The 18761-nt window shown below is 43.5% G+C and overlaps 1 protein-coding gene across 1 annotated transcript in view; it reads left to right on the top strand.

The window, feature by feature from the left end:
* The window catches only part of COL4A3 (collagen type IV alpha 3 chain), a 110744-nt gene that overhangs the window by 54119 nt on the left and 37864 nt on the right, over window positions 1–18761 (top strand). Inside the window, exons 10-16 of the mRNA XM_077826911.1 lie at window positions 229–282; window positions 1993–2080; window positions 6696–6860; window positions 7684–7726; window positions 8715–8841; window positions 9400–9495; window positions 17469–17657. Coding sequence (XP_077683037.1) covers window positions 229–282; window positions 1993–2080; window positions 6696–6860; window positions 7684–7726; window positions 8715–8841; window positions 9400–9495; window positions 17469–17657 — 762 coding nt within the window. The remainder of the gene's footprint in view (window positions 1–228; window positions 283–1992; window positions 2081–6695; window positions 6861–7683; window positions 7727–8714; window positions 8842–9399; window positions 9496–17468; window positions 17658–18761) is intronic.

Below are 18761 nucleotides of genomic sequence, written 5' to 3'. Positions count from 1 at the left end.
TGATCTGCCAGATTTGAAGGTTGGGCTTGTAGGCATGTAAACCCCTCCCTCAATAGGATGATGTGGGGAGATCTCTATACAGGAATTCTCACAGGGATTTCCTCTCCCTGAGCCACTCACACTCTTTTTTCCATCAGTAGGAATGATCTAGGCTTTTAATGTCAGATTTTATGTATGAAATAGGTAGAAGACTAACTCCTAATAATAATTCTGTTCTATCATCTACAGGGAGAGAAGGGTGAACATGGCTACGCAGGATTGCCTGGCAGAGCAGGCACTAAGGTAATTACGTAATATCCTTGTTATTTTGGGGTTGGGTTTTCTTGTTTGTTTATTGGATTTTGGCTCATATATCACTAGACATGCAGTGACATGGCAAAAAATGACAGTAAGTGAAATAATTGAATAAACACCATAAATAGCTATCCACTCAGCTCTACTTAATATGAAGTTCATCTTAGAGATCTGTCGGATTAACATAGAGTTGATATTCAAAACGCTGTGAAGGCTTGTGAGTAATTTGTTTTTAATGTATCTAACTGATGGCCCATTTCTGTTTTCTCATGCAGGGGAGGAAAGGAGACATTGGCCCACCAGGATTTCCTGGTCCCGTAAGTGCAAATTATGCTTGGATTAACATAGTAGTGCCATTTTTTTTAAATGTTCAAATAAAAGTAATCCCCATGGTGCTATGACTAAAGCACTGCTGTCTCAAAATATGGAGTCAGTGAGGCTCTCCCCCCCGTGTGCAGAGCTCATTGCAGGAATGGACCGTGAGAAGCATGCACCTCATTCATTTCCACTGGAGAGTTAATTGTCATGAAGCAGCCATGAAAGTTCACAGTAGTTAAATTTCCAAAGTGACACCATAATCATGTCTAGAACAATTGCTGCTAGTTTTTAAATATCAAAAGGCTTTGCAAACTAGAAGCAAAATCATCTCATTGATGTATGCATGCTGTTTCTGACTTTCCTAGAAGCCCATGTACATGTCTGAGGGCAGCCTTTGACTCCAGTTGCTTACACGCAGTTCTTTTTTAAAACATTAACCTGTTTGTATCATCTGGCTTAGCAAGAGCTTTGTACAAAATAAATAAATTAATAAATGAAAAATATTTGTGAGCTTCAAGCTCAGCTTCTGACATTTCTTTAATTTCAGGGCTAATATTCATGTTATGTAGTGTGATTTATACGTGACTCACTATACTGAGTGTGGTTAGGCAATGGTGATGACTATTATCTGGCCACTGTGGAATGAAATACATACAATGGTTTGAAAGGTGGCTGATGTTCAACTTTGTTTATTCACCTGGAAAATAATGCACCAAGGAGCAATAACTTATTGTTGTCTCTAAGTTCCAGTTTTGCTCATGCACATGTTTCATGCAAACTTGGTAGCACTGTACTATTATCATTAATGGGAACATCCGTCCTTTATGTACATGTAATACATGTAATACTGGCTTAATGTTTGTGAATGTCTCCAACTTGCAGCTTGCCCCAGTGACTATACTCACAGATGACAGAGTTCTTCTTCAGTGCAAGTAGTGCTGAAAGTCCCAGGACTGTCTGCATGTATGTGGCCATAGCTCATTACACATGTATTGATCCTAACTTCAAATACAGTGGCTTGTGAACAATTATTCTGGAATTAGCAATGAGCAAACACAAGGTCTCATGATGTCATAAGGTCAAAAGAATGGGTTAGGTCCCAATATTTCTCCCAACAGAACAGCCAGTCTCGAAATAATCGGTATTGGTTTAGCTGCTGTTTAGCATCACCCAGCCTCTCCATACCCTGTGTCTTTTAAGTAAACTGAAGGATCCTGACAAATACAGGAACCTCCCTCTGCCTACATGACCTGGGGTTTGAGAGTTAATGGAAGAAATCAGGTGTATGTGAAAGCAAATTACTCATGTCAAGCACTTGTTATGGGAGACTGCCTTTCTCTTTAGTATTACTGTTCTTTCTCTCTTGCTGTCTCTTTTAAGACAAAGTATGATGATGAGGTGACTGGTGAAAAAGGAGATGAAGGATATCCAGGACCCCCAGGACTTAAAGGTCAACCTGGCATACCTGGTGAGAGAGCTTTGAAAACTATAAACATAATAGAAAAAGAAATCTATGCCAGGGCTTGATCATGCACAGCACAGGGAGGAAGAGTTGTCACAAGGACCCTGAGCCTGCACTCATGAGAGTGCCACTGTATAGCCACCAAATTACTGCCATCAAGTAGTAGAAGTGAGACCGAAGAGGCTCATAGCTAAGTGCCCGACTTGTATTCTGAGCATCACAGTGAAGGCCATATTCAGAATATGGGAGAAGGGACACAAGGACCCTGACACTTACTTCTGTTCTTTTCACCCTTATTTGTGTGCCCCTGCTCACACTCTTACTGGAACACGTCATCATCAACGCATCTTTGCCGCACACCAGGCAAGGAATTGACAGATGAAGGCCATAATCCCTAGGAAAGGGCATCAGATTAAAAACTCAGAGTTCAAAATATGTGTAAAATTTTGTTTTTCAAGTCAAAATTGCTATTCAGCCTTATTATACAATCCAGCGTGTAGTTAAAAACAGCAGCACAGGTATTTGAATAGTGAAAATCCAATGTATACAGTGGTTTAATTCAGATTTTTAATATATTGCTTTTGCAGGGCCAAGAGGTCCCCTAGGTGTGACAGGAAGACCAGGTATGTGTCATGAACCAACAGCACGCTAAAAAGCCTAATGCCATATTCATTTTGATTATTTTACTTAGTATTGTGAAGGCAGCAATCATTTCTCATGTATGTCTACGCTGGTGTGCATACCCGAGTACTAGATCATGTGCATGCAGGTGTAATCCAGGCAAACCCACCTGAGAGTGCACCTTTGTTGTGCTGGTCACACATAGAAAACCACATCCACACTGCTGCTCTGGGTACCTGAGTTTAGTGCTACTGTTTTAGGGGTCGTATTCCAGTATTCTTTGCATCAGATGGAGCCACTCCAGGAACTGATATGTGGTGTGTTCTTGGTACCATGTTCCTTTCCTTCCTGAACCCCTGTGCAGAAGACGTTTTTCCCCACCTTCTTACATTTACCAGTGGCACTTCCAGGTCATGTCACCTCTCACTTCTGTCTGGTCAAAACAGGGTCAAAGTCATGGATCCTTTGGAGGAGCTGCTCCTGCACCTGCTCCTTCTGTGGGTGAAATGTTTATGCAGTGGCGTAGGTGCTCAGCGAGATGCTGGATTGCGTTTCAGGAGCATTTTCTGAGATGTCAAAACCAGCAGGACTTGGGGGATGAGAATAATTAATTCATGGCAGACTGGACAGACATGAAGAATGCTCCTCTTGCCAGAAAATCCCCTTGGTTTACCAACGCTTCTAGTGCAGGAGAAGTAGCACAGTGTGGCATGATCACATCTTCTTGCAGACTTGGGGAAACCAGCAGTGGCTCCAGAACTTCCGCATGAGGAAAGAGACCTTCATGGGGCCATGTGAGGAACTAGCACCAATCCTCTGGTGCCTGGCCACTTGATGAGGAAATTTTTAGTGTGGCAGTTCTCAAACTGTGGGTCGGGACCCCAAAGTGGGTCGCAACCCCATTTTAATTGGGTAACCAGGACTGGCATTAGACTTGCTGAGGCCTGGGCCCAAAGCCCGAGCCCCACTACCCGAGGCTGAAAAGTCCTAGGTGGTGGGGCTCAGGTTACAGGCCACACGCCTGGGGCTTAAGCCCTTGGGCTTCTGCTTTGGCCCCCTGCCCTGAGTGGTGGGGCTTGGGCTTTGGCTTTAGCCCCCCATGCGGGGTGTTGGGGCTCAGGCAGGCTCAGGCTTCAGTCCCCCCTCCGGGGTCATGTAGTAATTTTTATTGTCAGAAGGGGGTCGCGATGCAATGAAGTTTGAGAACCCCAGCTTAGTGGTACGGACAGCTAGAGGTACATAGCAAACTGCTTTGGTGTTGGCAAGTCAGCTGTTGGGGTTGTGAGAATGGAGGTTTGTGAAGCAATTAATTGTGTGGTTTACCCACTGATGGTGGACATAAGAAATGTTCCTGAAGTAATAGCTGGCTTTCAGAGGATGGGGGATCCAAACTGCGCTGGGGCACCCAAATTCCACTAGGTCCATCAATGGCACTCAGTTGCCCATAGTTTGCCCGACAAAAGGGGCTATTGAGTATGTGAACCACAAAGGATACTAATCCATCATTCTTCAAGGCTTGGTTGACCATAGAGGCAGGTTCTTAAACACTAACACTGGAAGTATGGGAAAGGTTCACGATGCCAGGGGGTTGAGGAGATTTGGCTGGTATTTAAAGGGGAAGCAGAGACTTTATTCCCAACAAACTATATTGTTATGAAAGGTGTATCTGTGATAATAGTTATTATGGGGGACTCCACATACCTGCTTCTGCCATGGCTCATAAATAAGGCTGCAAGTCTGTCATGGAGGTCACAGAATTCACGGTTTCTGTGACTTTTCAGGACCTATGTTACTTCTGCTGCGGCAGTGCAGCTGATGCCCTGGCTGCCTGAGCAGCTGGAGCAGCCCCAGGACTAGCTGCATGGGCTGCTGCTCAGCCCCAGGCAGCTTGCCCCGGGGGCCGCCGAAGCAGCAGCGGTCCCAGGCGCTGCCCTGCGCCACCCCACCCCCACCCTGCAGAGCAGCCACAGGACCCCGAGCGGTCCCCCTTCCCCAGCACCACCCTGAGCCTGCCAGAGCAGCAGCAGCACGTTGGAGCCCACCAGAGCACCTAAGATTTAGTCATGGGTATTTTTAGTAAAAGTCATGGACAGGTCACAGGCCGTGAACTTTTGTTTATTGCTCGTGACCTCTCCATGACTTTTACTAAAAATATCCGTGACTAAAAGGTAGCCTTAGTCATGAAACTGTATAGTGATGTCAGAGCCCTGGGAAAAGGGAATTCAATTTCGAGCTCAGCAGCTGCAGGATGGTAGTGGAATGTGCCATTGATAGGCTTAAGGCTACATGGCGCTGCCTTCAAACACGTCTGGATCCCAGTGTGCTCAATGCCATTTATATAATCATGACCTGCTGCACACTGCACAATATCAGTGAGGCAAAAGGCAAGTATTTCCACATGGAGTTGGCTCAGGACATTGATTGTATGCAAGCCCAGTACAGGCAACCAGCTCCATACTGGTGCTGGGTCCAGACTTGCAAGGGAAATAAGGGTTGATAGATCCTTGCAGTGCTGGGAGAAAGAGGATGATGTCTGACTTGTGCTGCTATTGGGGGCACTTTGGTAGCCTTTTGTAAATCTGCTTTAACCTTAAATGAAGGTACATGCCAAAATTGATACAGGCCACAAGAGGCTTTTTATTATTTTAGTTTTATCTGATTTGCACTTGCTGGGATTGTCACTGTGCTTGTCACAGTTCACGCCGGTATATAATTCATTTTAACAGTTTTCCTGGAATGTGTTTACCGGTTGGGATGGGGACAGTTGAAGTAATTGCGTGATTTTTCGGATTGTCACCCCATAAGTGATTGCCCCAATTCACCCACTATGGAACCCCTCTAAACAGATTTCCTGAAGTGTGTTTGTAACGTGGGGTGGAGTTGGTGCTGGGGACAGTTGCGGTCATTGGTGATTTGTTGTTTGGATTTTGCTTGTGACTTGCCTGAAGCGTAATAAAGAAATTACAAAATTTCTCATTTTTTCCCTTTGATTGATAATATAGTAAATATTTGTAAAATTTTCACCCTTGTTCAAGTCCCAGAACTTCCTGTACTGCTGTTTTAAGTCTTCATTCTTTTTCGGCACTGAGCAGCAGAATGGTCAATGCCATACTCCACCAGCCTTCTAGAAACATGAGTGTTTATGAGGCTGTCCTTGCTGCACCAGGTAAAACTGTGCTGCCAGCTGCACTCCTGCCAGATATTTATTAAAATTCTAGAGTCCTTCTAGAGCCAACTAGGGCTAAAGGGGGCTCCACATGGCCTGGGCTAGGGTTCAAACCAATGAAAGGGGAGGGTGAGGGACCAGTCAGCTCCCTGCCTGCTCAAGATAGCCAGTGAGTGGCCAGGGACTCTAAAAGGGAGGGGCAGTTTAGTTTCCCCTCAGCATATGTTCTCCTCCCCTGTTCAACTGGAGCTGTCCCAATCACTGCTGGCCCCATCAATTTTCCTACCTGTTGAGGCAAGTGGGTGGTATTTTCAGCTGTAGTAAGCTTTGGAGACTGCAGCATCCTACTTCCAATGCATACTGGGGGAGTGAGGAGAACTTGATACCTGGAAGGGCAAAAAGATATGGGTACAGGGAATTGTGGGCATGGGAGTGGAGGACTACTGAGATTTGAGACCTAGTTACTGCGCCTTCACCACATCAACCTGCAAAGTTGGATGGTTACAGCTGACCGGAGCACAAACTCACACCTTCAGACGAGCTAACTAGCTTGGGATCTATCCATCCTGAGATGCACGTTTCAGGTGTTTTGAGTCTGGACAAGGTTGGGGGCGGGGGACGGTTGAGCATATCCTCACTCCTGGATACATGTAAAGTCGGCAGTGTACACATACCCTAAACGGCCAAAACTCAACACACATTTGAATGATAGAAACAAAAGTTCTAATGTGCTACACCTTCCCGTGTTACAGAACACACTTTAAAAAAACTCTTATTAGCTCTATAGGTTCATCTAAGATCCTGAAATTAAATAACAGTTTTATCTTTTGTTAGGTGTATCGAGACCTGGCATAAATGGTCCACAAGGATATCCAGGACTGAAAGGAATTAAGGGAGAGAGAGGACAGCCTGGCATGAATGCTGTGGGATCTCCAGGACTTCATGGGTTTCCAGGCAGACCTGGCTCTGTAGGATCACCAGGTCCTCCAGGACAGCCAGGTACAGCATAGAACTTGTGTAACTGTGTATATAATGGACCAGATTATGGTCTCAATTGCACTGCTACAAAGACAGCGCTATTTCAACATCTGTGGAATTGGCTGGTATCACGGAGATCAGAAAGCTGGTCTTAACACTTCATGAGAAGTGACTTCTTGAGAATACTCTGAATAGCCTGGTTGAATGGGATTTCCAAAGAGCAAACGTGATGTGCATTATTAACAGAAACGTTGCCCGTAACAAGGTGCTGGGTTCCATCATTATTCTGAGATTCTGTACAAAAAATGTAAGGACTTTCCAGCAATACAGGGGAGTTGGACTTTCTGTACATGGGTGACAGTATACATCTACTGCACAGTGAGGAAGAAAAAATAGGTATGAAGAACACTCTGGTGATGTTAAAGGAAAGCCTATTTGTGTGGTTGACATTTCCAAAATTTCAGTAAATCTGGAACAGTAAATTCAACAGGACCCAATTCAAACCCTATTGAAATCCATGGCAAAGCTCTTACTGACTACAATGGGCTTTGAAGCAGTAATTCTGTGTGAGAATACGCCCCTTGCAGTGCTGGTAAGTGAGAAATGGGTGATCAGCTGAGTAAGTGCAGGTTATAAAATTTGAGGAAGATGCAAACTCAGTGGGATTCAAATGAGTGTGCAACATAGAAGAAATTTTTTATTCGAAGTAGCAATTCATGGTAAAGCCAAATAAAGAGTACTTTGTTTTATAAACAGTAGGGCTTTGTAATTTTTTTTCGCCCAAGTGTTACTGGTGGAAATACGTTATGCTATTTCTAAAGGCTTTTCTGTTGTTTTGAAATAGCTGAGAATGCCCAAAGCAGCGCTAATGAAGAGACAGGAGCAACGTAAATTTGGGGTTCAGAGTTTCCCCTTTCATACCGGGAGCTTTAATTTATTTACTTCTCATCCAAAATAAAAGTACAAAATCTTTGTCTGGAGTCACAGAACTATGTTCTTTAAAGGTCATCACCACATTAGCACAAATGTACCCACCAGACCACATGAGATTTACTGCTGCTTTACCAGATTTTTCCTCTGGTACTTCCATGTACAAGGCCTTGTCAGTCTTTCTCCAAGTTTTCAGATGTGTTTAGCGTAAGATTGTTTTTCCTTTGAGCCTGAATATCCTCTACAACCCATCATGATGGTGTCTATCTCTCTCTCTCTTTGCAAAACCTAAAACTCTTCGAACAGTCTGCTAAATTAATGTTGTCATACTCATCCTATCATCAGGTAAAGTAACGTTTGAAACGCACCCACCAGGAGTTCCAGGAAACCCCGGATGTGTGGGACCTCCAGGACTTCCAGGAGATAGTGGAGTGAAAGGTCAGCAATCGTGTGTGTGTGTGTGCGAAAATATGTTCCTAGAATTAAGTTACTATTGATTCATATGGACCTACAAGATGCAGAAATTCATTTAACCTTTCTATCGAACAAACTGTTCCATGTTCAAGAAAGCTGCTGTAACTTACAGAAAACAACTGAGCTGAAAAATCATATTCAGTCAAGATTCAATAGAGAGCTGAATGTGATCATTCTACTGTTTATCAGCCAAAATAATTGGATCCGATTCTGCTATACCTCATTTTCGTGTGAGTGTAACTCCACTGAGTGCAGCATGGTTTCTACAATATGCACACGTGTGTGAGATCAGGATTGGGCCGTGTTGTGATTGACATGAACTGATCATTTCTTTTCAGCTAAAAACTGAGATGTGTAGATGGATTAAAAATTATTATGCTGATTCTGGCTATTCCTTAGGAATTACCAATCAGAAATTAATTAATTAATTAGTGTTAGCAGGACTTCTCCATGTCTTCCTTGTGGAAACAGCAAGAGGGCCAAGTTCCCCCTTGCTCCACCAAGATACTGGAGCCAGATAACAAAGATCAATTCCACTCAGGACAGTCTGGGGAAGGGAGAGTCACACACTCCCACAGACTTCACCTCTTCCTTCCAGGTAAGAGAGGAGGCTGGAAATGAGGTCCCCATGCCTGGGCCCTTCTGTGTCCCCCTGCAGATCGTACCACAGGGACTGCTGCAGCTTTGTGTTTTCTAACATGCTGATGATGACAACGTCTAGGGTCAGCCAGCCTATTGTGGAGCCACCATGCATAGGAGTTAAAGGCCTGGGCACACCTTCCTCCTGCTTTACAGGATTTGGCTTATTGCTAAAATGACAGATTCTCAGCAGAGTACTAAAATAGTGAACAAAAAACAGGCTATTGAAACTGGGTGATCCTGTCTTTTAATTGACAGTGCTGTAGGCTCTGGTGCCAAGAGATAAGAAAGTCTGTATTTAAAAGGATAATAATCCTTGATTATTGATGATTAATGATTAATATGAAGCTTTATTCCCAGTGTTTTCACTCCTCTTTAACCCAGGAGATATGTTAGGTAGTTGTGCCTAGCCAGCTACTCTCTTTCCAAATAATAAGAGGGCCTGATGCAAGTTATTCATTGAACACGGAAGTAATTTGCCAGTATAGCAATTAATGAAGATATAATTTTGTTCCAGGTGAAGAAGCAAGTCCCTGTAATCAATGCAGTTATATACGAGGAGGACCTGGACTTCCTGGTGCTCCTGGGCAAGACGGTCAAGAAGGAGTTACTGGTAAAAAGGAGTTGGCTTTTCTATACTGTTATTGGGAAATGCCAGTGTTTCTTCATGCACCATCTTTAGCTGCACAAATCCAACAGCTTTCCCTCAATTACAATGAGATACTTCTTTTAATCTATACTCAAAACTGTCTGAAACTGGAGGTTTGGGGCCAGGGACTGTATATCCAGGATGTAGGGCTTTGATTTTGTGGTCCACTTTCTCTGGGAAGAGGGGGCTGTACAGTTTAGATTGGTTCCCCTCCTATGGAGGTGGAGGCTATCTCCCTGGGGACAGGTTGGCTAAGATAGTCAGGAGGGGTTACACTGAGAGCAAAAGGAGAAGGTAAAAAAAGAGCACTCAGCACAAAACTGAGATGTTGATAACAAAATTAATCAAGAAACCACAGGACATGAAAACAGGACTTCTCCAATTGCCTATACTGTACACTAATGCTAGGAGCCTAGTAACAAACAGGAGGAATTGGAATTGATCATTTATGAGCATAAATTCGATTTAGGTGGTATTACTGAAACCTGGTGGGATGATTCGCACTATTGGAATATTAACATCAATGGTTATAACCTATTTAGGAAGGATTGCCTGGGGGAAAGGGGAAGGGGAGTGGCACTCTGTCATTACCTGTTTCCAAGTCACTGTTAACTCAGAAGAAAATTCACTTGAATGTTTACGTATCAATGTCCTAACACAGAGGTTCTCAACCTTTTTCTTTCTGAGCCCCCTCATCCTGCTGTAAAAACTCCACTGCCCACCAGTTTTCTGGTTTTCTGCATATAAAAGCCAGGGCCAGTGTTTTCTGCATATAAAAACCAGGGCCAGTGTTAGAGGGTAGTAAGTAGGGCAGTTGCCTGGGGCCCCATGCCACCAGGGCCTCCACAAAGCTACGTTGCTCATGCTTTGACTTCAGCCCCAGATGGCAGAGCTCAGGGCCATGAGCTTCAGCCCCATGCCGTGGTGCTTTGGCTTTCTGCCCTAGCCCCAGCGAGTCTAATGCTGGCCCTGCTTGGACCCTCTGAAACCTACTTGTGACTCCCCCAGGGGGCCCCCGACCCCTGATTGAGAACCATTGTCCTAACAGATAAAGCACAAGATGGATTACTGGTGTCTCCTACAGACTCCCAAATCACACTAGGGAACAAGATGACTGCCTCCTTACACACCCATCTATAATGTTTATGGAGAAAAACTGTGTGATCATGGGGGACTTCCATTTGAGTGACATATGCTGGAGGTCTTATGCTGCTAGTACTAAAACATCCTTTGAATTTCTAAACATTATAGATGACAATTTCCTAATAAAGTGTTGCAGCCAACACATGGGGAACTCTTTTTTAGACCCTGTCTTAATAGATAAAGCGGAACTGATCACACAATTAAAAGTTAATGGTAGCTTATGTATTACTCCTGGCGGAATTCTGTGCCGAAATCATACCTTCTGCAGATTTCTTGGCTCCTGTGCAAAAAAAATGAGGAAGCAAAGAAATCTCTGGGAAACACATGACACTCCTCTTCCCTGGCAGCCTGGGCACATCTGCTGGGAGCAGCTGGCACCAAAGAGCAGATCACCGTGGGGGAAGGAGGGAAGCTGCGTGCATGTGTCTGTGGAGAGACATTAACGGAGTAGGGTTGGGCGCAGTGCCTGGGTGTGAATGAGTGAGAGAGACACACTCTGTCCCTCTTGCTCACTGTTGCTGCATCCTGGGCTTGGAGGAGTAGGGCTGTGTGAAGCAGGCTCTGTCCCTGAGGCAGAGCAGAAATGTAACAACTAAGCAGGGAGGTTGCTAATGTTTCCATTGTTAGTTAATTGTTCCCATTCTTAGTCAATTAAGGCTCCTTTACCTTGCCAGAATGGTGTAAAGGAGCCTTATTATAAATGACAGTAACTGAATCCTCAGCTAGGAAGGTCTATGTGCTTTCTCGCTTTTTTTTTCTGTGCCAGAGAGGCACAATGGGGTCAGATTACAGCTCAGGATCTATTTTGCTTATCCATTTAAAAAAATGCAGGACAATGATTAGCAAAACTGTGACTTTCACATGTGAAAGTCTGAACAATTTAAAGGGACATTCTACTTTACAGAACACTAAACACCAAAATAAAAGTAATGTAATTTAAATGAAAATCCAGGATCATAACTGGAATGCGGGGTATTGGTTACCAAGTATTTGTAATTTAACTTTCATGTATTTAGAAAATGCTGAACAGTTGTTGTGATTTTTTTTTCTGTATGGTAGTTTAAATAAATTACCAAAATAAGTGAAACTGGTGTGATTATATTGCATTATTTTGATAAATAAAATGTGCAGAATTTTGGATTTGTTTTGGGAGGTGCAAAATTCCCCCAGCAGTAATGTATGAGTGAACATAACTTGATCACATATATAATGTGCCAGCAGATTAAAGTTGAGACCAGTATTATATATATATACTTGGTGATTTAATAGGATCAGTTTCACAAAGCTGAAAACAATTATGAGCCAAATCAGTTAGAATCATAGAATATCAGGGTTGGAAGGGACCTCAGGAGGTCATCTAGTCCAACCCCCTGCTCAAAAGCAGGACCCATCCCCAATTAAATCATCCCAGCCAGGGCTTTGTCAAGCCTGACCTTAAAAACTTCTAAGGAAGGAGATTCCACCACCTCCCTAGGCAACGCATTCCAGTGTTTCACCACCCTCCTAGTGAAAAAGTTATTCCTAATATCCAACCTAAACCTCCCCCCCTGCAACTTGAGACCATTACTCCTTGTCCTGTCCTCTTCCACCACTGAGAATAGTCTAGAACCATCCTCTCTGGAACCACCTCTCAGGTAGTTGAAAGCAGCTATCAAATCCCCCCTCATTCTTCTCTTCCGCAGACTAAACAATCCCAGTTCCCTCAGCCTCTCCTCATAAGTCATGTGTTCCAGACCCCTAATCGTTTTTGTTGCCCTTCGCTGGACTCTTTCCAATTTATCCACATCCTTCTTGTAGTGTGGGGCCCAAAACTGGACACAGTACTCCAGATGAGGCCTCACCAATGTCGAATAGAGGGGGACGATCACGTCCCTCGATCTGCTCGCTATGCCCCTACTTATACATCCCAAAATGCCATTGGCCTTCTTGGCAACAAGGGCACACTGCTGACTCATATCCAGCTTCTCGTCCACTGTCACCCCTAGGTCCTTTTCCGCAGAACTGCTGTCTAGCCATTCGGTCCCTAGTCTGTAGCTGTGCATTAGGTTCTTCTGTCCTAAGTGCAGGACCCTGCATTTATCCTTATTGAACCTCATCAGATTTCTTTTGGCCCAATCCTCCAATTTGTCTAGGTCCCTCTGTACCCTATCCCTGCCCTCCAGCGTGTCTACCACTCCTCCCAGTTTAGTATCATCCGCAAATTTGCTGAGAGTGCAATCCACACCATCCTCCAGATCATTTATGAAGATATTGAACAAAACCGGCCCCAGGACCGACCCCTGGGGCACTCCACTTGACACCGGCTGCCAACTAGACATGGAGCCATTGATCACTACCCGTTGAGCCCGACAATCTAGCCAACTTTATACCCACCTTATAGTGCATTCATCCAGCCCATACTTCTTTAACTTGCTGACAAGAATACTGTGGGAGACTGTGTCAAAAGCTTTGCTAAAGTCAAGATACAATACATCCACTGCTTTCCCTTCATCCACAGAACCAGTAATCTCATCATAGAAGGCGATTAGATTAGTCAGGCTTGACCTTCCCTTGGTGAATCCATGCTGACTGTTCCTGATCACTTTCCTCTCATGTAAGTGCTTCAGGATCTCATGTAAGTGCTTCAGAATCAGGATTGATTCTTTGAGGACCTGCTCCATGAGTTGGGACAATGATGGTTGAATCATTTCAGAACACCTTACTAGATGCCTAAAAAGCCACAATTGAGGAAGAAGGCTGTGCTGATTAAAAAACAAACCCGATTTAAAGGGAAAGTTAAGGCAGCTATAAATAAATTTACCGAGTGTCATGGTGGATTCTCTATGACTGACAATTTTTAAATCAAGACTGGATGTTTTTCTAAAAGACCTGCACTAGGAATTAATTTGGGGAAGTTCTCGTGGACTGTACTATAAAAGAGGTCAGACTAGATGATCACAGTGGTTCCTTCTGGCCTTAGATTCTATGAAAGTGCTACAGATTGGAGCTGAATATGGAGACTTTCAGTCTTAGAATAACCTGCTGATTTAGAGAGGCAAACTCCAATCCTTTTAATCTCACAGAGCGTGAACTCCCTGCCCGCCACCACATACACACACATAATTTCTCCAGTGGAACAATTAGAAGGAAACTAGCCCAGGAGGAAGAGTATGACATCTTGAAGGAGTTCAGTTCCTTGAGAACACTGTGGAAGTATATGGAATTAATTCAGTGTCAGGGAGTCAGAGACTCAGGGAAGTTGTCAATACATGAAAATATTTTTCTGGCAGGGAAAACATTTACCTAGGAAACCTTTAGTAAGGAGCCTGTATTGTAATTTTTCTAGGAAATTAATAATGGGGAGGAAGAAATTCCAAAATAACAAGTACACTGGAGGGATTTTGTTATATACCCACCAGCCATCCATTTACCAATGTATCTTCCAAGGCAGTTTGTTGATGTGCGTTGTATCCGAAAGGCAGCAATTCTCTGTATTGTATGTTAGTACCAGAGCCTGTCAAATCAGTTTTTCATTCATTTATCTTTCACCTGTCACAGGTAGACAAGGAATAGGTGGTGCCAAAGGATCTCGAGGTTCTCCAGGGGGACAAGGTCCTTCAGGTCCTCAAGTAAGATTTAAGTTAAATGGGTTTTTCAGTTGCAATATTGAATTTTTGTGAGCTGAGAATCATGGTGTCTAGTTATATTGCCATATGCAGGATATACTGTTACTATTTTAGCTTGATGGTTCCAGGAAGGTGGTACTTTCAGAGTCTAGATTTAGGGCTAATTTAAGTTGTAATTAAAAAATGGGGAGGAGTGTGGAAAAAATGTGCTTTAGCTTTTTTCCTTGTAAAGATATCCTCAAACATATGAACCAGTGTAAACCGATCACTACGGTGGGAAGTGTAATATACATTTTTCCTAAATATTTCAAGGGAATACACATCACCATGAATACTACAATGCCTGGGCTGGCCATTGAGCTTCATGAAATACATGCTCACTGGTCCTTTGATTTTTTGAAGTTCTCCAAATCAGTGCATGGTTATGGGGGCAGTGCTCCTCACATTGTCACTCATGGTGCTCTGTCTGTTATGTGCTCCTCTCCCAGCTGACCACCCATAGGCCATATCCTGAAACCCATTACCAGAGGCTACAATCTCGGTAATGTGAGAGGCAGCATGACCTATTGAATTTTAAAGGGAACTAAGAGCTAGAGCCTTCTGTGTTCAAATTTAGGCTTGACCCTGACTTCCTCTATCATCTTAGTCAAATCTCTCTATCTTAATGTCCTCAGTAGTGAAATAAAGATGGTAATGACGATACCTATCTCACAGTCAAAGGTGGTTGTGGAGACTAATTAGTTAATGTTTTTAAAGCGGTGTGTTTAAATTCACTACATACACCCCAAACTGCATGTTTATTCAGATAATTGTCCTTTATAAACCTGTTCTTAATGCTGGTGACTATTCCTAGACTCCAGTGCAAGCCATGGGGTTCCATTTCCCCTACAAAGCACTGGAAATGTTTGACTGGCTCACCCCAAAATGCTAAGGGCAGCTCTGATTCTTAGGAACTCTGGGATGCATTGTTCCCTCAAGCAGGCACAGTGGCTCCTTGAGCCCCAGAGAGTGCATGAGAAGCTAGCTTTATGCTTCCTGTCAGGGTTCCCTCCCCACTCTGAACTCTGGGGTACAGATGCAGGGACCCGCATGAAAGATCCCCCTAAGCTTATTTCTACCAGCTTAGGTTAACAACTTCCCCAAGGCACAAATCTTTCCCTTGTCCTTGGACAATATTGCTGCCACCACCAAGTGATTTAGACAAAGATTCAGGAAAAGGACCACTTGGAGTTCCTATTTCCCCAAAATATCCCCCCAAACCCCTTCACCCCCTTTCCTGGGGAGGCTTGAGAATAATATACCAACCAATTGCTTTTAATAAAAGTACAGACCAGACCCTTTATGTTTAGGACACTAAAATCAATCTGGTTCTTAAAAGAAGAACTTTATTATAAAGAAAAAAGTAAAAGAAGCACCTCTAAAATCAGGGTGGAAGGTAATTTTACAGGGTAATAAAAAGATTTAAAACACAGAGGATTCCCCTCTAGGCTCAACTTCAAAGTTACAAAAACAGGAATAAACCTCCCTCTTAGCATAGGGAAAATTCACAAGCTAAAACAAAAGATAATCTAACACACTTCCTTGCTATTACTTACAATTTCTGTAATTTTAGATGTATTATTTCAGTAGGAGCTGGGTTACCTGCTTGGTCTCTCTCTTTGTCCCAAGAGGGAACCAACCAAGCAAATAAAACTTTCCCCCTCCTCCCCAATCTCGATTTGAAAGTATCTTCTTTTCCCATTGGTACTTCTGGTCAGGTGCCAACTAGGTTAATTGAACTGATTTAATATGTTACTGCATACATAAAGGTTGTTACCCTTCCCTTTGTATTTATGACACTGCCTTTTTAGAGGATGTAAAGTCATAGCTCCATTGGCTGGGGCAGGAGACAAAGATTCCCTCAAAGCATCTTTAGGGGATATGCCTTGTGTCTGCTTCAACTTGCACCAGCAGTAGTGACTCCCTGTTAATTAATTAATTAATTCTTATTATTTTATTATTATACATATTACAGTAGTGCCCAGGAGTCGCAGTCATAAACCAGGATTCCCTGTGCTGGACTCAGTATAACTAGGGCCCTACCAAATTCACAGCCATGAAAAAGGCATCATGGACTGTGAAATCTGGCCTCCCCCGATGACATCTGGTCTTTTGTGTGCTTTTACCCTATATTATACAGATTTCACCATTTCTCAAATTGGAGGCCCTGACCCGAAACGGAGTTGCAGGGGGGGTCACAAGGTTATTTTAGGGGAGGTGTGATATTGTCACCCCTACTGCTGTGCTGCCTTCAGAGCTGGGTGGCCAGCGAGCAGTGGCTGTTGGCCGGGTTCCCAAGCTCTGTAGGCAGCACCCCGCCAGCAGCAGTACAAAAGTAAGGCTGGCAATACCGTACCATGCCACCCTTACTTCTGTGCTGCTGCTGCTGCTGGCGGCGGCTCTGCCTTCATAGCTGGGCTCCCAGCCAGCAGCCACTCTCCAGCCACCCAGCTCTGAAGGCAACACAGAAGTAAGGGTAGCAGTACTGCAACCCCCACTACAATAACCTTGCAACCCCCCCACAACTCCTTTTTGGGTCAGGACCCCTGCAATTACACCACCATGAAATTTCTAATTTAAATAGCTGAAATCATGAAATTGACTATTTTTAAAATCCTATGACCATGAGATTGACCAAAATGGACCATGAATTTGGTAGGGCCCCTAAGTATAACACAGAATAAAATGATCATCTCTATCCCAAAGAGCTTACAATCATCAATTCACCAGCCCAGGATCACTAGAGTATAGTGTGCTCCGGTCCCCAAATGTCCCCTACACTGGGGGACCCATAGTGGGTAACATGGAGCCATCTGTGTCAGCATTAGCATGCAACAGGAAATTCCCATCTTAGTGGTTTAAGCCATCTTTCTGTCATCCCTTTCCTCCACCAAAGCAGTGCAAAGGGGAAGGAGCAGGGCCAAGGATCTGACCCCCTAACTTAATTTGTCAGCTTCAGGGACAACAAGCAAATGAAAATAATTAATTCTTATTTGACTAGTGTAATTAGTGAAGACAAAATTAAATTTAAAATCCTGGGACCCTCTAAAGAATTGCCTAAGAAAGAAAGAAACTTAGTCACTTAGTGTTGATATAAAAAAATGACTTGACATAAATCTAACATGGAAATTCTTAACTGCTGTGTCCTAGGGACTTCCAGGTTTTCCAGGAGATCAAGGACTTAAAGGACCAAAAGGTGAACCAGGATATGTGTATACAGAAGGGCAAAAAGGAAACAGAGGAGATCCAGGGATCAGAGGAAATCCAGGGAAGAAAGGTTCAGATGGATTGCGCAAAAAACATGGTTCAAAAGGCTCAAAAGGTTCTAAAGGCGAACGGGTTGGTATACATTATTTTTAATTATTATAGAATTAATAGAAAGCTAAGTAAACAATTGTACGTTGCACGGCCCTATTCGTTAGAATTAAAACACTGTAACATCTGTAAAGATAGCTAAGTAAACTTAAACATGCTCTAACCCAGTAGTTCTCAACCAGGGGTCCGGGACCCCTAGGGGGCAGCGAGCAGGTTTCAAGGGGTCTACCAAGCAGGGCCAACATTAGACTCACTTGGGCCCGAGGCAAAAAGCCAAAGCCCCACCACATGGGGCTGAAGCCTGGGGCCCTGAGCTCCACTACCCAGGGCTTAAGTCAAAGCCTGAGCAGTGTTGCTTTGCAGGCCCCCTGGCAATTGCCCTGCTTACTATCCCCCAATGCCAGTCCTAGCTTTCATATACAGAAAATCAGCTATTGTGGCTCATGTGGGCCATGGAGATTTTATAGTATGTTGGGTGGGCCTCAGAAAGAAAAACGTTGAGAACCCCTGCTCTAATGCAACCAAGGATATAGCCTTGATGCAGGAGTTACTGGGTAATATTCTATGGTGTGTGTTTTGCAGGAGAATCAAACGGTCCCTTCTGGTCTTTAAATGTATACATCATAAAAAATATCCAGGCATTGACGCTGATTGCTCTGTAGCTACAAGGGTTAGGGGAATCAAACTTTTTCAGCACTTTTGGTTCTGTAAAAAATGTTGATATTTCAACTTTTCATCCCAATTTGGACAACAATATTAAAATACCAGAATTTCCCATAGGACAGAAATTTATATTTTTGTCTAATGTTTTATATAATGTTTGTCTAGTGGTTTTTGTGTGGCTTAAAATGGTGCCAAAGTGGTAAAGTTTTGATTACACTTACTCATTTGCAATTTGCATGGAATTGTGTGCGCAGCTTCCATTATACATGGGCAAATTTGGTCAAATCAAAGTACTGATCAAATCATTTTTATGGTCTCTGTTACATCTCCATAAATTGGAGCATTAAAGGTCCTCTTCATTAGTTTTAGCTGCTGGAATGTCTCTAAGAATTTGGATTGGAAGAAGTAGGTTCCCTAGGAGGATCAGAAGGCAGTGTCCCAGAATGGGCAAATATCTTCTGTATT

Source organism: Eretmochelys imbricata, chromosome 9 (assembly GCF_965152235.1).
Source record: "Eretmochelys imbricata isolate rEreImb1 chromosome 9, rEreImb1.hap1, whole genome shotgun sequence".
In the NCBI taxonomy this organism is placed as follows: Eukaryota; Metazoa; Chordata; order Testudines; family Cheloniidae; genus Eretmochelys; species Eretmochelys imbricata.
Note: the sequence above shows the minus strand (reverse complement) of the source record. Positions and strands in the feature narration are given on the sequence as shown.